Below are 24,570 nucleotides of genomic sequence, written 5' to 3'. Positions count from 1 at the left end.
GTGAAAGTGCCAATTCTAAGCGCAATTTTAGTGCCAGCGCAAAGCGAGAGTGGGCGTGGGTAGGAGTGTTTGTGCTCTCTGTGGGTTTATGTGCACAAACTGTGGGTGTATTTTAAGCAGGGTTTGAAATTAACTTTTTGGCTCACCAGCATCTGTGGCTAGCAGATTCCAAGGTCACTAGCCAAAATCCCCCGCCTTGCAAAAAGTGATAAAGGTAATGGGAGACTGTAACTGCATGCTATTTGTTATTAAAAATAAATAAATATATAATAATAATAATAAAAAAAATAATAGCCTCAAAACATTGAAAACTATTTAATTACAACTTTTACAGTTGTAATAAATATAAAGTCTAATAGATTCACTCTAATAGATTAAATATGAATTTATACAAGTTACCACTTAGTGTTAATACAGTAAAAAAAAACAACAAAAAAAAAAAACACACATTTTAATAAGGATGATGATGTGTATTTAAAGCAACTGATCATTTGTATTTGTTTTCATCTTTACCTCAAAAGTGTTGTTTATAATGTAGGGACTGTCTGGCAGTTTGAGTTTGACTTCCTCCATTTAGAGCTTTATACTAAAATGTTCCCCCTCTGTCACTCACTCGACGTTGTGTCGATGTAGTGACACTAGGGGTTCGATCTTGAGAGCCCCAATCACCTTTGCTTAAAATAGAAAAGGCCAATGAGAATTGGTGAGTGGAATTTGCATGCCACTCTCCGCTCCCGGACATATGGGTATAAAAGGAGATGGCGTGCACCACTCATTCAGACTTTTTCTTCGGAGCCGAATGCATGCTTGTGTTCGTCCTCTCACCTTTCGCTTACGCTGCTGGATTTTATGGCGCATATCAGCGGCCACCCTCGCACGGTCAAGTGTAGTGCTTCCCCTGGGCGCTTCGGAGGCTGAGTCCGCGGGTGCTAAAAGAGTATATTCAAAAGAGTATTTTTCCTTCCAAAAGAGCTTGCGCAAATGCTTGGCGTCTTTTTAAAGATGTCCTTCTACGTTTGCGCTACTGGATGTGGCCATTATCTCTCCCCTCTGGACAGCCATGAAATCTGTCTCAAGTGCTTGGGGGCGCCGAGGCAGCTTTCGTGGAAGGGTTATGTTCTCATTGCGAGAACATGCCCATCAGAACGTTGCGGTCGTGGCTCACTTCCTTCTTCATGAAACAAGGAGCCACCGCAGCTGCTCCTCAACCCGCTCCATCCTGGGCTGATGCTCAGCCGGCCGGGTCGGCAAGCACCGTGGGCGATCTGGATGTGGATATGGGAGTGTTTTCACCGGCTCAACCCCCGCGGACCTCCCATCCCCCAGCACGCTCGTTCTATCCGAAAGTGCTGTCGAGCAATACAGGCGGTTCGCCTCAGGGAGGATTTAATGTGTCATTCGCGGCTCGCGGCGGTAGAGCACAGGATGAGGTGGACGCTGAGATGGCAGCCATGCTTGCCCGGGTGGCTGCGAACATTGGGCTGAAGTTGAACCCTCTACCCTACCCTGAGCGTTCGTGGCTGGATGATTGGTTTCTGGGCTCGGAGCGTGACTCATGGCCACTCATTCTTCACTCATTCTGACTCATTCTTCCCGGAAGTGCACAAGGAGTTAACGAAGTCGTGGAAGGCACTTTTTTCTGCCCGTACACTGCTTCGAGGGCTCGTCCATCCTAACTACCCTCGACACCGGAGCGGCTAAGGGATATGTCAAGCTCCCCCAGGTAAAGTGCGCCGTAGCGTTGCATTTACGCACGCAGGGTGCAGCCACCTGGCACGACCGACCAAGGCTCCCTTCCAAGGCCTGTAAGTTCTCTTCCTCATTAATGACGAAGGCTTACAAGGCCGCGGGTCAAGCCACCCTGCACGCTATGGCCAACCTGCAGGTCCACCAGGTCAAGGCGCTGAAAGATCTGCACGAGGGTAGAACCTGTGACCGACCTTGCCTTACGGGTGACGAAAGTCACAGCGCACGCCCTGGACTGTTCGATGTCCACTCTTGTGGTCCAAGAGCGTCACCTGTGGATCAACCTTGCGGAGATGCGTGATGCCGAGAAAGTCTGCTTTCTTGATGTGCCCATCTCCCAAGGGGGGCTTTTTTTCACCGTCGAGGATTTTGAGCCCATCAGTTCTTGACGGTGAGGAAGCAGACTGAGGCAATTAAGCACATCTTGCCACATCTTGCCGCTTTCAGGCCTCCGAAGTCCCGTGCCCTGTCTGCTTCTCGCCAGAGCCTTTCCCCTGCTGTGCCGGCCCCGGCTCCCGTACCATCGAAGCCCGTATACCGGCCTCAGAGAAGAAGATCCTCCCGCGGGAAGTCGGCTCCACCTGCCCATCAGCTGGCCCCCAAGAACCCCAGACGGGCTTTGAGGCATGGGAAACCCGGAGATGAGGCGACTGACTCCGACCGGTCTGGCCTGGGTGAATTCTCCAGCCCCACCATCGCCCCTGGGCCAACGTAATGGTAAGTATTATACCGCTGGGTGCCCTCTGGGCCTTGGCGCCCACATGGTCGGTAAAACAGCAGTTTCCTCATTCCCTGGGTCAGCACACTCGTGACGGCCAGGCGCTGGAAGTCTTTCCAGTCAATCAGGCGAACGCGAGTACCTCCCGTTCCCTCGTTCTCCGTCAAGAGACAGCCGGCGAACAGGTAAGTGTGCTGGTCTCTGGGGTTGCTCACCGGCCACAGTTGTGGGCTTGTGGAGCAGCACATCCCCCCTGGGCTGTCTTCCAGGTGGGGTGCCTGCTCTGCCTTGCTGCGAACAACCCTGCCTGGGCACGGTAAGTCCAGTCGTCCCCAAGGTGCCGCTGGCGCTGAATCTGGAGGCCTGGTTAGCGCTCTTCAGCCCCTCGCTGTGGCTCATCAGGATGATTCGCCTCGTCTATGCAATCCAGTGCACCAGTTCACCAGAAGCCCGTCACCCGTCATCCTCTCCACTATGGTGCGGGGTGTGGGTGTCTCCGTCCTCCAGATGGAGGTTGCCACCATTCTGGTGAAGGGAGCAATAGAGCCCTTCCCTGTAGCTGAGTTGTGCAAGGACTTTTACAGCCCTTATTTTATCGTGCCCAAGAGAGGGGGAGGGTCACGCCCAATCTTGGATCTGCGTGCTTTGAACAAAGTCTTACACAGGTTTCCGTTCAAGATGTTAACGCAGAAGCGCATCCTGACGTCAGTACGACATCAGGATTGGTTTGCGGCCATCGACCTGAAGGACACGTACTTTCACATATCGATCCTTCCTTGACACAGACCCTTTCTACAGTTTGCCTTCGAGGGATGACCATACCAGTACAAGGTCCTCCCCTTCGGTCTGTCCCTGTCCCCTCGCGACTTTACTAAGGTCGCAGAGGCTGCCCTGGCCCCGCTGAGGGAGAAGGGCATTCGCATTCTCAATTATCTCGACGACTGGCTAATCCTAGCTCACTCGCTAGATCTACTGTGTGCACACAGGGACCTTGTGCTTCAGCACCTCGACCGACTCGGGCTTCAGGTCAACTGGGAGAAGAGCAAGCTCTCCCCTGTGCAGAGTATCTCTTTTCTCGGTATGGAGTTGGACTCGGTCACTCTCAAGGCATGTCTTATGACCAAACGTGCTCAGTCAGTGCTGACCTGCCAACACATATAGGACACTATAGGAACCTCTAGTGTCACTACATCGACACAACATTGAGTGAGTGACAGACAGGGAACGTCTTGGTTACTGATGTAACCTCTGTTCCCTCATGGAGGGAACAAGACGTTGTGTCAATGTAGTGACACTAGGGGTTCGATCTTGAGAGCCCCAATCACCTTTGCTTAAAATAGAAAAGGCTAATGAGAATTGGCGAGTGGAATTTGCATGCCACTCTCCACCCCCGGACATACGGGTATAAAAGGAGATGGCGTGCACCACTCATTCAGATTTATGCTGAGGAGCCGATAGAGAGTCCTGGCCATGTCAGCGGCCAGTTCAGCACCACAGCAGGAGGGACACAACGTCTCGTTCCCTCCATGAGGGAACAGAGGTTACATCAGTAACCAAGACGTTCCCTGTCTGTCACTCACTCAATGTTGTGTCGATGTAGTGACACTAGAGGTTCCTATAGGAAACGGTGCAGACGCTGAACCGTGTCACAAGGTATGAAAGAGTGGACACTGGCAAGCTGCTACGTGCCTCGCAGCGAGTGCACAACCACGTCATGACCTTCCAGCGAGTTAGGTAAGACGTCTCCCTAGTCCCGTTAAGGGGGGAGGAGGCACTTACCCAAGTAGGCTACCAGCGGTGCCTTTCCTGATTTGCTGTTAAGCAATTTCCCGCCGAGCACTTTCTAGAATAGCGCTGGGAAGTGCTCTTCCCTCTCCAGGAAGGAGAGCACTACGGAGACCACAGCCTACCGGAGGGAGGTTAACTTGTGTAGAATACCTCACATGGACTTACCAACGGGGAAGTTCACATATGATATGATACCACCAGAGGACCCTATCTACAGAGAGGGTACACAGCCACAGTGGCCGAGGCAGAGAAAGCTCTGGCGAGGGGAAACTGAACAGTGGAAACTCATCATATGGGATTACCAAGGGGGAATCACCACACATGGAGCACTGAGCCCGAGCACATGGGCTCACCTGAAAAGGGGCATACTATGAGTACTGGGCCTGGTGTCGTTACTCCTCTGCCGAGTTCATCACCGAACAGTGCTTAAGAATTAAAGAGGTGTCTGGGGTTCACTGGATATGGGGAACTGTTGTGGACAAAAAGGCGCACATTATCACCTTTGAAAAAGGGGAAAGGCGCAATGCAAGCAGTACACCTAAACGGCTGCCTGGTCTACCTGCTGTTACCGCATAACACTCGGATCGAAACCAGGTCTATCCGTAGGTTATAAAACCTCGCAAAGGTATTGGGTGTAGCCCAACCCACAGCTCTGCTTATGTCTGCTAGAGAGGTCCTCCTTGCCAGTGCCCAGGAGGACCCAACCCCTCTAGTGGAGTGCACCCAGATTTCCAAGGGGCATGGCAAGTCCTGAGATTGGTATGCAAGAGAAATGGCATCCACAATCCAATGGGCTAGCCTCTGCTTGGAGACAGCTTTCCCCTTCTGCTGTCCTCCAAAACAGACAAAGAGCTGCTCTGAGCATCTAAAGCTCTGCATGCGGTCCAGATAGGTTCGCAGGGCGCGAATTGGACACAGCAACGACAAGGCCGGGTCTTCCTCCTCTGAAGGGAGCGCTTGCAGGTTCACCACCTGGTCCCAAAAAGGAGTGGTGGGAACTTTGGGCACGTAACCGGGCCGGGGTCTCAAGATCACGTGAGAGAGTGCCGGACCGAACTCCAGGCATTCGCTGGTAACAGAGAGCGCCTGCAGGTCCCCCACCCTCTTGATGGAAGTGAGCGCCACCAGGAGGGCCATCTTCAGAGACAAAGTCTCTGAGCTCAGCCTGCTCCAGGGGCTCCAAGGGGGCTCTCTGTAGGGCAGGTAGGACCACAGAGAGATCCCAAGAGTGAATCAGGCGCGGTCTAGGAGGATTCAACCTCCTCGCGCCCTTGAGGAACCTGTTGATCAGGTCGCGCTGTCGTGAGGGCCTCCCGTCCAGTGTGTCGTGGTAAGCTGCTATGGCAGCCACGTACACATTCAGGGTAGAGGGAGACAGCCGTCTCTCCAGCCCTTCCTGAAGGAAAGACAGGACAGACCCGATGGCGCATCTCTGTGCCCACGGGAAAAACACCAGTTCGTGAAAAGACCCCACTTCAAGGCATACAGCCGCCTCATAGAAGGGGCTCTGGCCTGAGTGATCGTGCTTACCACCGCTGGCGGAAGACCCGCTAGGTGAGTGGCTCGCAGCGACTTCAACATCTGCTGACTCCAGAGAAGGCGGCGGCGGCGGGTGAGTTGTGACATGCAATGTGAGCGTATGCCGCCTTGGCAGTTTATGTATGCTACGGTCGCTGTGTTGTCAGTCTGGACCAACACATGCTTGCCCTGAATCAACGGCCGAAGCCTCCACAGGGCCAGCAATACCACCAGCAACTCTAAGCAGTTGATGCTCTGCCAAACCCATTGCACACGGCGCACCAGCCCAAGTTCGAGGCGTCTGTCATGACCACGACGTGCCTTGAGACCTGCTCTAGGGGAACACCTAGGGGAAGGTCTTCAGGCAGGTCAGCACTGACTGAGCACGTTTGGTCATAAGACATGCCTTGAGAGTGACCGAGTCCAACTCCATACCGAGAAAAGAGATACTCTGCACAGGGGAGAGCTTGCTCTTCTCCCAGTTGACCTGAAGCCCGAGTCGGTCGAGGTGCTGAAGCACAAGGTCCCTGTGTGCACACAGTAGATCTAGCGAGTGAGCTAGGATTAGCCAGTCGTCGAGATAATTGAGAATGCGAATGCCCTTCTCCCTCAGCGGGGCCAGGGCAGCCTCTGCGACCTTGGTAAAGTCGCGAGGGTACAGGGACAGACCGAAGGGGAGGACCTTGTACTGGTATGGTCATCCCTCGAAGGCAAACTGTAGAAAGGGTCTGTGTCAAGGAAGGATCGATATGTGAAAGTACGTGTCCTTCAGGTCGATGGCCGCAAACCAATCCTGATGTCGTACTGACGTCAGGATGCGCTTCTGCGTTAACATCTTGAATGGAAACCTGTGTAAGACTTTGTTCAAAGCACGCAGATCCAAGATTGGGCGTGACCCTCCCCCTCTCTTGGGCACGATAAAATAAGGGCTGTAAAAGTCCTTGCACAACTCAGCTACAAGGAAGGGCTCTATTGCTCCCTTCACCAGAATGGTGGCAACCTCCACCTAGAGGACGGAGACACCCACATCCCGCACTGTAGTGGAGAGGATGACAGGTGACGGGCTTCTGGTGAACTGGTGCACTGGATTGCATAGCCGAGGCGAATCATCCTGATGAGCCACAGCGAGGGGCTGGAGAGCGCTAACCAGGCCTCCAGATTCAGCGCCAGCGGCACCTTGGGGACGACTGGACTTACCGTGCCCGGGCAGGGTGGTTCGCAGCAAGATCTCAAGATCGAACCCCTAGTGTCACTACATTGACACAACGTCTCGTTCCCTCCATCAGGGAACAGAGGTTACATCAGTACATCAAAATGCAAGTTTCGCTCCGTGCTATCCCAGAGCTCTGATGATCTTATCCCTAGACCACGCTGACCGTACAGTTGAAGTCAGAAGTTTACATACGCTTAGGTTGAAGTCATTAAAACTCATTTTTGAACCACTCCATGGATTTCATATTAGTAAACTATAGTTTTGGCAAGTTGTTTAGGACATCTACTTTGTGTATGACACAAGTAATTTTTCCAACAACTGTTTAGAGACAGATTGTTTCACTTTTAAATGACTATAATCACAATTCCAGTGGGTCAGAAGTTTACATACACTAAGTTAACTGTGCCTTTAAGCATCTTAGAAAATTCCAAAAAATTATGTCAAGCCTAATTTAGCTTCTAATAGGCTAATTAGAGTCAACTGGAGGTGTACCTGTAGATGTATTTTAAGGCCTAGCTTCAAACTCAGTGCCTCTTTGCTTGACATCATGGAAAAATCAAAAGAAATCAGCCAAGACCTCAGTAAAAAAAATGTGGACCTCCACAAGTCTGGTTCATCCTTGGGAGCAATTTCCAAACAACTGAAGGTACCACGTTTATCTGTACAAACAATAGTATGCAAGTACAAACATCATGGGACCATGCAGCCATCATACCACTCAGGAGGGAGATGCATTCTGTCTCCTAGAAAAGTGTGAAAAGTGCAAATCAATCCCAGAACAACAGCAAAGGACCTTGTGTAGATGCTGGATGAAACTGGTAGACAAGCATCTACATCTACAGTAAAACAAGTCCTATATTGAAATGACCTGAAAGGCTGCTCAGCAAGGAAGAAGCCACTGCTCCAAAACTGCCATAAAAAAACAGACTACAGTTTGCAAGTGCACATGGGTACAACATCTTATTTTTTGGAGAAATGTCCTCTGGTCTGATGAAACAAAAATGTAACTGTTTGGCCATAATGACCATCGTTATGTTTGGAGGAAAAAGGGTGAGGCTTGCAAGCCGAAGAACACCATCCCAATGGTGAAGCATGGGAGTGGCAGCATCATGTTGTGGGGGTGCTTTGCTGCAGGAGGGACTGGTGCACTTCACCAGATGGCATCTGAGGAAGGACTATTATGTGGATATATTGAAGCAACATCTCAAGACAACAGCCAGGAAGTTAAAGCTCAGTCACAAATGGGTCTTCCAAATGGACAATGACCCCAAGCATGCCTCCAAAGTTGTGACAAAATGGCTCAAGGACAACAAAGTCAAGGTATTGGAGTGGCCATCACAAAGCCCTGACCTCACTCTGATAGAACATGTGTGGGCAGAACTGAAAAAGTGTGTGCGAGCAAGGAGGCCTACAAACCAGACTCAGTTACACCAGTTCTGTCTGGAGGAATGGGCCAAAATTCTAGCAACTTATTGTGAGAAGCTTGTGGAAGGCTACCCAAAATATTTGACTCAAGTTAAACAATTTAAAGGCAATGCTACCAAATACTAAAAAAGTGTATGTAAACTTCTGACCCACTGGGAATGTGATGAAAGAAATAAAAGCTGAAATAATTAATTCTCTCTACAATTATTCTGACATTTCACATTCTTGAAATAAATTAGTGATCCTAACTGACCTAAGACAGAGAATGTTTTCTACAATTAACTGTCAGGAATTGTGAAAAACTGAGTTTAAATGTATTTGGCTAAGGTGTATGCAAACTTCTGACTGCAAATGTACATGTCCACTGGCGTGTGTGTTTCCACTGTTTTCAATTAATTATGATGAGAATCCACCTCGTGAATGTGGCACTCAGCTCCAATTGGAATTAAATGAAAACCCTCGATTCACTTCGCTCACCACGCACCAGTGGACACCCATCATGATGTGCACTGTGGGGGTTTGCGCAAAAGAATGCTTCTTTCACCCTGCACAGATGTGTGTGCAAATTATGATAAACATGAATACCATTATTTGTCTTGGCTGTGGCTCTGAGTCGTCCAACATTCATAGAATTTTCAGTGCAGAAAAAACCCTGAAATGGTCACCCGCCAAAGTGGCTTCTAAAAGTGACGGAGCTACCTGCCACTGCCTATCTTTACTCGCATTTGCCGGGTTGGCATGTGTTAATTTCAAACCCTAATTGTGAGGTAATGGAGTGGCGCAAAGCACAATTTGCTATTTTCTTGAGAAATAGGTAATTGCGTTAAGGCGTTTGCAAAGCAGGTCTTATCTCAGGGCAAAGTCTAAAGTCAGTTCCTGCCTTTGCAGTTTGGAGATTCCACCAGCAAGTGGTAATAAAGTTCATGTCCATACACTGAAAATATTGTGGAACATCAAATTATGTCCCTGACAATCACTGTTGTAGCCATTTTCTGAAACAAAAATGTATTAGATTTGTGTTAAACTATCTATAGGTCATGGTATATTTTTCAATTATTATTACTGTTATGTTTATATTTACAACTGTATTTATGATCTAATTTGTATTGGTATTTTTCCACCTATTGTTGTAGAATAACTTTATGTCATTGCAAATGGGGCTGGTGGAAGAAGTTGGAGAGAGTAAAATATTTGGATTTGGTATGATTTTTTTGACCACTTTGTTATTCTTGATTACATTTTTGTTTTGTTTGAAGTGTAATTTGAATTAAAACATATTTTTGGTTTAATTTTGTCGCATTTCAATAACTGAATTACATTTTTCAAAATTTTCACAAAAGTACGTTCTGAAACAAACACTGTTAATACTAGCCATGATTTCTGTGTCAGCAGATAAAAATGATTAATAATACTTACATTCTCTATAATTTAACAGAGCCTACAAATCCTGACGACAACCACATTTTCCATGCGTATAAATGAAGCATGTCACTGTCAAAGAAAAATGTCTGACATTCAACAGGTAATGCACAAGAGGTAAATCCGTATTTCTAATTTTCTACTTCATTGCATACAGTCCATTTACACTACCAACTTCTTATGAATGTGCTGTCTTTGTTTATATCGCTGGTGCAGACTTAGCGCATGAAAATACCAAAACTTCATGGCCATGCCCACTGATTTTGTATGTATGATTTATGGCATTATGCTAGCACTCTTAAAATAGGGCCCTTAAACTAAATTTAGAGATTTAAACTTCTCAGAGAGGGCTTTTGATGTCAACAACAAAAGATATGGGAAGTGTTGTTTCCTCCCTTATAAAAGTTTATTTATTTTGTTATACTAACTGTGCCTGTTTGTTTGATTAATTGCACCTAATTATTTGCATTTAACATTGTTTTCCCCCTGCTGTCCACTCCCCTATCATAACAGACCTGTGACCTATTTTTGCATTCTGACTCGCCAGTTGAGAACACTGTACTAGTCGGCCTTACTTCAATCCTTATCTCTACAAACTACTTTCAACTGCTTAGCTAAAACCTTAAACTTGAAGGGGAAACAAAGGAAATGCAAGTATCCTTTCACACTATATTATATTAGATGTGCTATGTGTTTGGAAACTGTGAAGTGCAGCAATTGAAAGTGTTCCATGGGGAGACAGCGGGAGATGTGGGAAAGCTGGAATGATCACACCTCTGAAAATGACTTGAGAAAAAGAACTGTGCCATGCTTCAACATCTTTACACTCTGCTCTTCAATTCTTATTAGAACAGAAACATCCCCCCCTGCTCTGCTATTAGTGGACTGAGCCTGACGAAGTGCTGGCTGTTAAATCATGATTAAAGAATGCCATTTAGGAGAGTGAGGCTTTGCAACCTTCAGAGAGCAGCCAACCACAAAGCTGTTTATTTGTTATAGAGCACTGCATGCACTGGAACACACACTCACATAAAAAAGTTTTATTACAAGTTGCCTTTATAGCTTTAAGAGAAGGAAAGAAACTGAGAGAGTAGGGATGGGTGATATACCGGTAGAAATGTGTCAACTGATTTACATTTGTGGAACTGACCCTCCGGTTTCTAACAATGTCAAACTTTCCTACCAGTGCCTGTTAAAAACCTAAGGAATTATTAAATAAGACCTTTATCAACCATGCATTTATGTCTTGTATTTAGACATCAAAAAGGTTTCTTGTATCTAATGAAAGGCAAAATCCAAAACAAATTCATCATAGAGGAATTAGCTTCAGAATCAAAGCCAACACTTACCATGTTACCACTAAAAATAGAGAAGCAAATTGTTTGCTTGAATTAAAAAAAGCAAGAAAAAAATAAATAAAAAATAAATAAATAAATAAAAAGTGATGCACAGAAGATAAAACTGCATTTTTAATTAGTTATTTGTTGATCAAGTTGTTTCATTGCAATGTACAAATGTCTGAATAGTCTACAATTACACTGGGCATTTTTTTTTTTAATCAAAAAGGAACTTTTCATATTTTTTCCAGTAGTTTTTTAAATCACTTTCACATTAAAATAAAAATGGTATGTTGTGATATATATCCAAAAATGTCAAGAATACTGTGATAACCATTTTTGCATATATCGCCCACCCTTACGAGAGAGAGAGAGAGAGAGAGAGAGAGAGAGAGAGAGAGAGAGGTAGACATAATCATACCTTGCTATCAATTTCACTGTTGCCGAGGGAAGTCTGGATGACAAAAAGCAGCGTGTCAGTCAGACCTTCACATTCTCTCATCCGCCTCCGAGCCTCCTCCCCTGCCGAACTCACATTCCTGAGGGAGAGAGACAGAGAGAGACACAGGTCAGTGATAAGTGCTTGAAATCAGACAGATGCATTCTTAGGCTTGTCTCAGAGGTGCAGATTCACTCCAGGGATATGACTGCTTTTTCCTGTACTACTATGTAAAAAAAGAAAAAAATGCAAATGTGCAATATCTCATGAGTCATTCAAACAAATTGCTCCAAATCTCCCACTTCTGATATGTATTAATATCTGAATCTTTTTGTCTTCAGGGTGAGAGACACTGACACTCAAAGATATGGATATGGATCATTGGCATCATTTAAAGCAATTCAAAAAGTCTTCAGATTATTTTATTTATTTGAAATTTTAAACTATCACAAGGTTTATGGGTAGTTGACATGAAATATGTTTGGATAGTTGACATGTCCTGTGGTGTGACCAGTCAAAGGACTGGCACTTTCCCTTACTTACATATAAGAGAATTAAAGTTTTAAAATTTTAAGTTGATACAGCTGATAAAGTAGATAAAGTACATTAAGCATCAACTACACATACATTATGGAAGCTAATCATGGAAGATGCAACTGAATGCAACTGGTTAACTGTATGTAAACAAACAGTGAAAATCTTAGTTTGATCAGGCCTGATATGTTTCTAGTGGCAAGTATATTCTTTTTTTCATGAAAATGTTGTATGATGTGATACAAACACAGCTAACCAGAACATATTTGATGTTTAATATACAGTTGTGTTTAGAACGACCAATGAGATTTCGCTGTGGGTGGGGCTACCCATAGAAATGGAATACCTAGATGCCAGATAGGCTGATCCGTATATGACAACAACACCACTATCTTGGAAAGGACAACATTTCAGGTTGAACTCTTTAGAAGAAATCACTGGCCAATCTACTATCATTACACTAGCAAAACTTTTGCAACATTGTGACCAGTCAAGACAAAAGGGGATAACTTTTCACACATGGAAATGCTGACAAAGGCATGATACATGTTGCAAGCTGCATCTGTCAGTTAACTTAACATTTACGGGAGCTTGACCTTTCCAATATTGTGGACGCACTGATGTATCACAGTGATTAGCAACTGCAGCAGTAATGTAAATGTGTCATCTGTATTCTATATATATGGCACTACCCAGTGTAACACAAGAATACAGAAACCAAAAAAATGTATTATGGCTGGTTAGGATAAAATCTCATTGATTAACATGGAAGAGATAAGACTTATCGCTTGTCGCATTGTGCTTTGTTTGAAACAGTATTGTTAGAAATTCACTGTGCCAAATTACAATGAGACAATGGCACAATTTCAAAAGTGTAGGCAGTGAAACATAATCCACATATCTATTCAACACACAATAACAGCAAATAAGAGATATATTTAAGACTCTATTCCATTTCATATAAGTGAGCTGAGAAAGGTTTGATATCTGCTAAAAACTCCCTTGTGTGTCAGTGTAATGATGAGTCAGTGGAGTTGAGATCCATGTGCAGCTTTTAATAACAATAAACATAGTAATACAGACAGGCAGGGGTCAAACACCAGCAACAGTAATATCCAAGGCAATCCAGAGAGTAGTCGATAAACAGACAAGAGGTCAAGGCAGGTGGCAGACAATCACAGGTAAGTCCACGTAAACAAAGCAGTAACAGTAGGCAGGCAGCCAGCAACGGGTCAAAACAGGGTAAACAGTCCAGGATCGTACACAGGCAAGGTAGTACCACAGGTAAGGCTCAGAAATGTCAGCCAGGGCAAAACAAGACTTCGCAATGAGAGAGAGTGAGAGTGAGTCTTAAATAGCTGAATTAATGAGAAACAGGTGAGCAGGTAATCAGTGCCAGGTACGGGGATTATGGGAAATGGAGTTCAGAGAGTTGAAGGCAATACCTGGGTGATGGAGCCCTCTGGTGGTGAGCGGGAGGAACTACAGAGGCGTGATTCGTAACAGAGCCCTCCCCCCGCAAGCGGCTCCTGAATCGAAGAGGCAAGCGATGCCAGGGTCCAAAGAAACCAGGGTAGATCAGGCAGATGACCAGGGAACTCAGAGGACCAGAGTAGATCAGGTGGATGACCAGGAGACCAAGGGGACTGGAGCAGATCAGGCGGACGGCCAGGAGACCAGGGATACCAGAGCAGATCAGGTTGACAGCCATGGGTGGAGGGGTGGAGCCGTGGCAGGATGAGCCATGGGAGGCTCGAGGGGCGAAGCTGTAGAAGGCGGAGCCGTGGCAGGCTCAAGGGGCGAAGCCGTAGAAGGCGGAGCCGTGACAGGCTCGAGGGGCGAAGCCGTATTAGGCGGAGCCAGGCCTGAGGCTAAGAGTCCAAGATGACTGGGAAATTACCTCAGTGGTCGTGAACATGAGCAGAGTCTCGGGAGCGACCTCTGTGGTCGTAGGCATGGACAGAGTCTCAGGAGCGACCTCTGTGGTTGTGGGCATGGGCTGAGACTCAGGAATGACCTCTGTGGTCGTGGGCATAGACAGAGACTCGGGTACGACCTCTGTGGTCATGAACACTGGCAGAGACTTGGAAACAACCTCTGTGGTCGTGAACACTGGCAGAGACTTGGAAACGACCTCTGTGGATGTGAACACTGGTAGAGACTTGGAAACAACCTCTGTGGTCGTGAACACTGGCAGAGACTTGGAAATGGAAGCCTTTCCTCTCCTCCTCCTCCTCCGGATGGCCAAAGTAGGCAACACTGGCTCTGGGACGGATGAGGCTGGCAACGCTGGCTCTGGGATGGACAAGGCTGGCAACGCTGGCTCTGGGAAGGACGAGTCTGGCAACACTGGCTGGCAACGCTGGCTCTGGGATGGATGAGGCTGGCAACGCTGGCTCTGGGACGGACGAGGCTTCCAGCTCGTTGACCGTGGCAGGCGTGGGTGTTGGCTCGTTGGCCATGGCAGGCATGGGCGTTGGCTCGTTGGTCATGGCGGGCGTGGGCATTGGCTCGTTGGCTGTGGCAGGCAAGGGCACTGACAATTTGTCGGAAAGGGTCTTCGTGACCCTACACACCAATATCAGTGGCAGATAATTCAATTTGGAGACAAGGGCCGTGAAGACCTTCGAGCAATGAGTCACGGAAGGCTGGACTGTGGCATGGTGTGGAGCCGACTCAGATTTGACTGTGACATGGCATGGAACAGACTCAGACGTGGCTGTGACATGACATGGAGCAGACTCAGATGTGGCTGTGACATGGCATGGAGCAGGCTGAGGTTTGGCTGTGACATGGTATGGAGCAGGCTGAGGCGTTGCTGTGACATGGCATGGAGCAGGCTGAGGCGTGGCTTTGACATGACATGGAGCAGGCTGAGGCGTGGCTGTGACATGGTATGGAGCAGACTCAGACATGGCTGTGACATGGCATGGAGCAGGCTGAGGTTTGACTGTGACATGGTATGGAGCAGGCTGAGGCGTTACTGTGACATGGCATGGAGCAGGCTGAGGTTTGGCTGTGACATGGCATGGAGCAGGCTGAGGCATGGCTGTGACATGGCATGAAGCAGACTCAGACGTGGCTGACTCGGAAGCTGAAACCGGGATTGTGAGAGGAGAATCCTCTGTGGTGAGTGTGTCGAGTACTAGCCTCACATATACTTCCCACATGTAGTCTCCGGAGTCTGGCAATTCCCTCCACTGGCGTGCTGTGAGTCCGATCCGGTATATAGATTTCAGAGCAGAATCATCAAAACCAGTGTGGGCGGCAACGGTGGAAAAGGAATGGGAGTACTCCCTTATTGATAAGTCCGCCTGGCTTAGTTGAACAAAGTATGCTGCTAGATCCATGGTGCGGTGAAATGTTCTAGATGAGGCCGGGTGTGCTGCTGGGTTCGATGAGACCTCGGTGGTTAGTTGAAAAAAGCCGCTGGATCGGTTTGTGGTGAAGTCTTCTGTAATGATGTCAACGGAGTTGAAATCCATGTGCAGCTTTTAATAACAATAAACGTAGTAATACAGACAGGCAGGGGTCAAACACCAGCAACAGTAATATCCAAGGCAATCCAGAGAGTAGTCGATAAACAGACAAGAGGTCAGGGCAGGCAGCAGACAATCACAGGTTATATCCACGTAAACAAAGCAGTAACAGTAGGCAGGCAGCAATGGGTCAAAACAGGGTAAACAGTCCAGGATCATACACAGGCAAGGCAGTAACACAGGTAATGCTCAGAAATGTCAGCTAGGGCAAAACAAGACTTCGCAATGAGAGAGATTGAGAGTGAGTCTTAAATAGCTGAATTAATGAGAAACAGGTGAGCAGGTAATCAGTGCCAGTTATGGGAATTATGGGATTATGGGAAATGGAGTCCAGAGAGTTAAAGTCAATACCTGGGTGATGGAGCCCTCTGGTGGTGAGCGGGAGGAACTACAGAGGCGTGATTTGTAACAGTCAGACTGAAAGAACATGACACGCGTGTCTCTACGCCATAGCACACAGAATTACCATTAGGAAAACAGCCCACTCATAATAAGAAATCTCACTCACATGAATTGTAATGGAGAAACAGGTTACATTACGCCACACAGGATTTACTGTACATTTCTGTATTCAGTGGAACCAAAATGAATTACTATGTATCATTTATTTGAATCGGTGTGGCTGGGAATGAGAAGAAAAATGGCTTCATTCTCTATAAAAAATTTAAATACCTGAAAAAGGCATTGGAAATACATAATTTACCCTGCATATTGAGCACGTATTACAAACGTATCTGTTAGTTCCTTTATGGCTCTGCTTTATTACATCATTAAATATTCAGCAATGCTAACCTACATACTGTATATCTGTAAGTGTTCCATCCAATTTGATGTGTAAGTGCTTATCAAAACGTCATGCAAAGGTTCATGGCTTACAGACACATTCATGCCATAGCAGACATGTTTCACATGAAATAAATAATTACTATTTTATCACAACAGGCACTTTGGAATCAGATGCTAAACCAATTGATGTTGATGAGATTTTTTAATAGAACTCTCAATACTGTAAAATAGATACAAAATGAAAAGTCTTCTACAAACATTTAGCAAATAATAGCTATTGGATACAATTGGAAGACCAAGACTACAGATAAGACCAAGACACAGTAAACAACACCCAGATTATTTATGGTGGCTCTTTTCAAGGGTAAGTGCTATAGGTACTAGGGATGTGCCCGAAGCCAAATACCTTATTCGAAAAAGGCCCTGACAGTGACTTATACGATCACATACTTCTGTGTCTCACTTGCTCCTCAAGCAGGCAACACGCGGTGTCTGTGTGTGTTTGATCAATAAGAGCAAATTCTTTAGCCCTCCTATTGCACAGTTTTATATTTTTGGCATGTTAACTGAAAAATATAAAATTTATGTGATGTGATACATGTGAAGACGTCTTTTTTTTAATTTATTTATTTTTTTTACTACATTTCTGTGAAATTGTAACAAAATATAATATTATCTAAAATTTATATTAACATCTAATGTTAGAATTACTAGTAATTTGAATTAATTTCCTAGTACTCATAATTGCTCAATACAACTTGGTGGTTAAAAGTTATGAAACCAATGTAATCCTTTTCAACTAAACATCATCAAAACAACTGTACAACTTAAATATACAACATTAATACTTTTTACTGTTTTTTAAGCAAAATATATTCTTTTTACTTGCATGAACTGCAGAATGTTGATGCGTGAGTATGCTGCAAGCTGGTTTACATCAGATGGCTGCAGAGTAAAATGTGTACAATTTCCTCTTTCAAGCCCTATTTAGACTAACATGTGCATGAACAAATCTTGCCACACCCCCTTTAGGTTGTAGTACCTTTGATTTAGTTTATTTGTTATGTTTGTTACATCTGTCACATCTGTTTTGTACATGAATGTGTGTGTGACTGTATATGTATACACTGATGAGGCAAAACATTATGACCACTCACAGGTGAAGAGAATAATGCTGATCATTTCCTAACAAGGCCACATGTCAAGGTCTGGGTAGATTAGATGGTAAGCGAACATTCAGTTCTCGTTGTCAACATGTTGAATAGTGATGGGAAGGCCGATTCTTTTCCACGAACCGGATCTTTCGGAGGGTTTGTTTCAATGAACTGGTTCAAAAAAACAATTCACCAGTTCATTTACATCATCACGTAATGATGTCACTATATATAATGCTAATAAGCCGGCGTCATAGAATACACGCACAAATACATTCAGTAAAGCCATATGTAAGGGCATATTGCTGATTATAACATTTTATTTAATTAAATTATAATAATAAGGGTGTTTATTGTCATTAGTGATTCATTCAGTGCTCTTACAATACATCCTACATTAAAGTTTTGCACCTAAAGCACCCAGTACTGACACTGATATACAAACCTGGATGTTCTACACATGTTTAAAGCATAAAAAGTGATTAAACTAGTCATAATCAACTCACCCTTTTTACAGAAACCACGATCCAGCTCATCGCAACTTCAGATATAATCTGCATGCACAATACTCATAGTAAAAAAATGTTACATCTCACGACTGAAACGTTTTGCCCCCTCATTCAAGTCATCGGTTCACGCATGCTCATCAGCTGCTCACTGATCAGCAGTTCTCAGTATTATGTCCAAAAAAGGTGATTCTCAGTTCAGTGTACTGGTGCCTCGCAAACGGCTGTGATCAACTCAATGTACTGCTGACTCGAGAACTGATGTCCTCGGATCAGTGCACTGTTGGCTCGAGAACTGCTGTAATCGACTCAGTGTACTGTTGACTCAAGAACTGCTGTTATCGACTCAATGTACTGCTGACTCGAGAACTGCTGTGATCGAATCAATGTACTGTTGACTCGAGAACTGCTACGAACAACTCAATGTACTGCTGACACGAGAGCTGCTGTCCTCGGATCAGTGTACTGTTGACTCGAGAACTGCTGCGAATGACTCAATGTACTGTTGACTCAAGAGCTGCTGTCCTCAGATCAGTGTACTGTTGACTCGAGAACTGCTGTCCTCGGATCAGTGTACTGTTGACACGAGAACTGCTGCGAACGACTCAATGTACTGTTGACTCTAGAGCTGCTGTCCTCGGATCAGTGTACTGTTGACACGAGAACTGCTGTGAATGACTCAATGTACTGTTGACTCGAGAGCTGTAGACTGGATCAACTTCATACATTGATAAAATGGTAATACAATCAAGTCATGAACATATTTCCAGTATGTTTTATTTGTTACACTCTCTGTTGTTCAGCAAAATACACCTTAAACATACATTTCACCCCTTAATTACACACATGCTCAATGTCAGCTGCTCATCGGTTCTCAGTATGTCGGACACATCCGAAAGAAGCGATTCTCAGTTCAGTGTACTGTTGACTCGAGAACTGTTGCGACCCGAGGGTTCAGTACTATTTGTGAACTAGTTGGAGCAGTTCATTGCAAAGAAGAGTTGGCAAAAGCAGATACCACCAGTTCTTGGATCATATTACTCCCGGTTTTTGGCTCATTTTGATTTGGAGTGTCAGGCAAACCGAGAGATAGGTTAAGATAGAATAACTTGTGCATCAGTGTTGACTCAAGACGCGAACTGTTTCAAATGATTCAGTCCGATTTGGTGAACTAGTTCAACTCGTTCACTAAAAAGAACTGGTTCAAAAGAACAATTCGTTCACGAACTGGACATCACTAGTGTTGAATGCAGGAGAGAAGGGCAGGAGTAAAGACCTGAGTGACTTTGACAAAGGGCCAAATTGTTATGGCCAGACGACTGAGTCTTGTGGGTGCTCCTGGTCAGCAGTGATGAAACCAGCAATAGGGTGTTAGGCGCACAAGGCTCATCGATGCACGAGGGCAACGAAGGCTATGTACTTGTGTGCTGTTTACCTGGGGAAGTGATGGCACCAGTGTTAATCTCATCAATGAAATCACTGATGAAAACTTCGATAAAGAAGACGAGATGAAAAAGGTGCATCATGACAATAATTAATTTAATAATGAATACAATATATATATACATATATATATATATATATATATGCGTGTGTGTGTGTGTGTGTGTGTGTGTGTGTGTTACTTCATTTCTATATTCATTGTCTAGTTAGTTTTATTTAAAGGGATAGTTTACCCAAAAATGAAAATTCTCTCATCATTTACTCATGCCATTCCAGAAACATGGCTTTCTTTCTTTTGCAGATACAAATGAATATTTTTAGAAGAATGTCTGAATCTGAAGAAGAATCTCAGACACAGATCAATATTTAAGTCCCTTTTTACTCTTAATCTCCACTTACACTTTCAGACGTGAAAGTGAAACTAAACAGGCATCAAATGTGGCTTTCAGATGTGAAAGTGGAGTTTAGAGTGTAAAAAGGACTTAAATATTGATCTGTTTCTCATGTTATTGTTGTTGATATTAAGGGGGGCACCACATCGGATCTCGCCTAGGGCACCAAGTAAGCCAGAACCGCCACTGCACATTTTCATTAATACTTTGCTGAACATTTTGACACTGATTTTAGAGAATAAGAGTAAAGTCAATCAATTCAGGAGGAATACACCTGTATTGCTTTTAAAACATTATTATAGAAATTATCGTGTATACTAAGCACAGGTTACCTGCTTTTTTTTTTCTGGCCCAAAAAAAAATCTGGTCCAACTCCCATAGTTCCATTTATGTTATTCCATAGTTTTGATGACTTTACTATTTTTCTAAAATGTGAAGAAAAAAAAATTATAATAAAGAATGAGTGTTTCAAAACTTTTGACCGGTAGTGTATATACAGGTGCATCTCAATAAATTAGAATGTCGTGGAAAAGTTCATTTATTTCAGTAATTCAACTCAAATTGTGAAACTCGTGTATTAAATAAATTCAATGCACACAGACTGAAGTAGTTTAAGTCTTTGGTTCTTTTAATTGTGATGATTTTGGCTCACATTTAACAAAAACCCACCAATTCACTATCTCAACAAATTAGAATACATCATAAGACCAATAAAAAAACATTTTTAGTGAATTGTTGGCCTTCTGGAAAGTATGTTCATTTACTGTATATGTACTCAATACTTGGTAGGGGCTCCTTTTGCTTTAATTACTGCCTCAATTCGGCATGGCATGGAGGTGATCAGTTTGTGGCACTGCTGAGGTGGTATGGAAGCCCAGGTTTCTTTGACAGTGGCCTTCAGCTCATCTGCATTTTTTGGTCTCTTGTTTCTCATTTTCCTCTTGACAATACCCCATAGATTCTCTATGGGGTTCAGGTCTGGTGAGTTTGCTGGCCAGTCAAGCACACCAACACCATGGTCATTTAACCAACTTTTGGTGCTTTTGGCAGTGTGGGCAGGTGCCAAATCCTGCTGGAAAATGAAATCAGCATCTTGAAAAAGCTGGTCAGCAGAAGGAAGCATGAAGTGCTCCACAATTTCTTGGTAAACGGGTGCAGTGACTTTGGTTTTCAAAAAACACAATGGACCAACACCAGCAGATGACATTGCATCCCAAATCATCACAGACTGTGGAAACTTAACACTGGACTTCAAGCAACTTGGGCTATGAGCTTCTCCACCCTTCCTCCAGACTCTAGGACCTTGGTTTCCAAATGAAATACAAAACTTGCTCTCATCTGAAAGGAGGACTTTGGACCACTGGGCAACAGTCCAGTTCTTCTTCTCCTTAGCCCAGGTAAGACGCCTCTGATGTTGTCTGTGGTTCAGGAGTGGCTTAACAAGAGGAATACGACAACTGTAGCCAAATTCCTTGACACGTCTGTGTGTGGTGGCTCTTGATGCCTTGACCCCAGCCTCAGTCCATTCCTTGTGAATTCACCCAAATTCTTGAATCGATTTTGCTTGACAATCCTCATAAGGCTGCAGTTCTCTCGGTTGGTTGTGCATCTTTTTCTTCCACACTTTTCCCTTCCACTTAACTTTCTGTTAACATGCTTGGATACAGCACTCTGTGAACAGCCAGCTTCTTTGGCAATGAATGTTTGTGGCTTACCCTCCTTGTGAAGGGTGTCAGTGATTGTCTTCTGGACAACTGTCAGATCAGCAGATTGTGTAGCCTAGTGAACCAAACTGAGAGACCATTTTGAAGGCTCAGGAAACCTTTGCAGGTGTTTTGAGTTGATTAGCTGATTGGCATGTCACCATATTCTAATTTTTTGAGATAGTGAATTGGTGGGTTTTTGTAAAATGTGAGCCAAAATCATCACAATTAAAAGAACCAAAGACTTAAACTACTTCAGTCTGTGTGCACTGAATTTATTTAATACACGAGTTTCACAATTTGAGTTGAATTACTGAAATAAATTAACTTTTCCACGACATTCTAATTTATTGAGATGCACCTGTATGTCTACAAAACTAATTTCAAGCATACAATAAGCCTAAATGAGAAACACATTAAGTCAAGTGTGTCCAAACTTTTAACTGGCAGTATATACTGGATACGTTTATATCTGCAATATATCTGCCATCGGCCAATCTGCTCTATAGATATCAGGATTGGTTATTTTGAAACTCATATTTGTCAACACTACTTCATTTCTTCTCTGCATAACACATAAAACAACACTTCTTGCATAAGTAGTAGAGCACTTCACACAGCAATTACAAAGCTTAGTTTCTCAATTCTTGCTATTGGCAAAGAGCATGCATCTATGCTGCTCTCACTTAAAGGACATCTCTTCGCAGCCTTTTGTGTGGAAAATTAAACATCCAAGCACCACAAGGGCCATATGGGAAAAGAGTTAATCAAAGGTTATGCTAATGCACATCAGACTGAGAAGAGCTCTGGGCTTTCCAGGCCTGCCTTCCCTTTATGCAATAAAACAGTTATGTGAAAGACATAAATCATGAAACATTATTATTCATAACCAGGAGAAGACGACTACCAAATCCAGATGCCAGAAAACATAGCTGCTACGCTTTTGGACATATTTCCAATTTATTTATATTATAAAATATTTCAGATACAGTTTGGTGTTGTCTTCTAGTTTAAAATTAGATTTGTCAATGCGACAGTAAAGTCTGTGAAACAAACTTTTTATATACAGTTAAAGTCAGACACTTTACATACACTTAGGTTGAAGACATTAAAACTCATTTTTAACCACTCAACAGATTTAATATTAGCAAACTATAGTTTTGGCAAGTCGTTTAGGACATCTACTTTGTGCATGGCATGAGTAATTTTTCAAACAATTGTTTACAGACAGATTGTTTTACTTTTAATTGACTATATCACAATTCCAGTGGGTCAGAAGTTTACATACACTAAGTTAATGGTGCCTTTAAGCAGCTTGGAAAATTCCAGAAAATTATGTCAAGCCTTTAGACAATTAGCTTCTGATAGGAGGTGTACTGAACTGGAGGTGTACCTGTGGATGTATTTTAAGGCCTACCTTCAAACTCAGTGCCTCTTTGCTTGACATCATGGGAAAATCAAAATAAATCAACCAAGACCTCAGAAAAAATAAATAAAAATTGTGGACCTCCACAAGTATGGTTCATCCTTGGGAGCAATTTCCAAATGCCTGAAGGTACCACATTCATCTGTACAAACAATAGTATGCAAGTATAAACACCATGAGACCATGCAGCCATCATACCACTCTGGAAGGGGACGCATTCTGTCTCCTAGAAATGAACGTAATATGGTGTGAAATGTGCAAATTATTCCCAGAACAACAGCAAAGGACCTTGTGAAGATGCTGGAGGAAACAGGTAGACAAGTATCTACATCCACATTAAAACGAGTCCTTTATCGGCAAGGAAGAAGCAGCTGCTCCAAAACCGCCATAAAAAAGCCAGGCTACAGTTTGCAAGTGCACATGGGGACAAAGATTTGACTTTTTGGAGAAATCTCCTCTGGTATAATGAAACCAAAATTTAACTGTTTGTCCATAATGACCATCGCTATGTTTGGAGGAAAAAGGGTGAGGCTTGCAAGCCCATGAACACCATCACAACTGTGAAGCATGGGGGTGGCAGCATCATGTTGTGGGGGTGCTTTGCTGTAGGGGTGGACTGGTGCACTTCACAAAATAGATGGCATCATGAGGAAGGACAATTATGTGGATATATTGAAGCAACATCTTAAGACATCAGCCAGGAAGTTAAAGCTCGGTCGCAAATGGGTCTTCCAAATGGACAATGACCCAAAGCATACCTCCAAAGTTGTGGCAAAATGGCTCAAGGACAACAAAGTGAAGGTACTGGAGTGGCCATCATAAAGCCCTGACCTCAATCCGATAGACAATTTGTGGGCAGAACTGAAAAAGCATGTGCGAGCAAGGAGGCCTACAAACCTGACCCAGTTACACCATTTCTGTCTGGAGGAATGAGCCAAAATTCCAGCAACTTATTGTGAGAAGTGTATGTAAACTTCTGACCCACTAAGACAGGGAATGTTTTCTACGATTAAATGTCAAGAATTGTGAAAAACTGAGTTTAAATGTATTTGGCTAAGGTGTATGTAAACCTCTGACTTCAACTTTAAGTCTGTTTACACTATGTCTATTCATACGAATCTTAAATGGAAAGCAGCAATTGCTGCTAATGTCAAGGGGAACGTCTCAATAGATCATTTTGATGCTTTAAATTAATTTATAAACTGAGGAAGTGAACCAAACAATTACATGGACATATGCCTCTGTGGCCAAAAATAAAATAAAATAAAATTAGCACAACATTAATTACTTATTGATGATGATTCCTCATAAGAGTGGACAGAGTGAAGTTTATTTCATTTAAAGTTTTCACCCAGTGCACAAGAGAGGAGGGTTGGACAAGTTTCTCCAAGTTTGCTTTTGGAGAGGAAAGAACAATACAAGAGATAGAAAACTTTACAGACTAAAACAAAAGCTCTAAAGAGAAAGAAGGTCTGCCTTTTCAC

At 44.0% G+C, this 24,570-nt stretch overlaps 1 protein-coding gene across 3 annotated transcripts in view; it reads right to left on the bottom strand.

The window, feature by feature from the left end:
- ctnnd2a (catenin (cadherin-associated protein), delta 2a) overlaps positions 1–24,570 on the bottom strand; it is a 474,718-nt gene that overhangs the window by 83,251 nt on the left and 366,897 nt on the right. For all 3 annotated transcript variants that reach the window (XM_051682873.1, XM_051682874.1, XM_051682875.1), the window contains one exon: positions 11,586–11,703. In XM_051682873.1, coding sequence (XP_051538833.1) covers positions 11,586–11,703 — 118 coding nt within the window. The remainder of the gene's footprint in view (positions 1–11,585; positions 11,704–24,570) is intronic.

The sequence above is a fragment of the Myxocyprinus asiaticus genome, chromosome 41 (assembly GCF_019703515.2).
Source record: "Myxocyprinus asiaticus isolate MX2 ecotype Aquarium Trade chromosome 41, UBuf_Myxa_2, whole genome shotgun sequence".
NCBI lineage: Eukaryota > Metazoa > Chordata > Actinopteri > Cypriniformes > Catostomidae > Myxocyprinus > Myxocyprinus asiaticus.
Note: the sequence above shows the minus strand (reverse complement) of the source record. Positions and strands in the feature narration are given on the sequence as shown.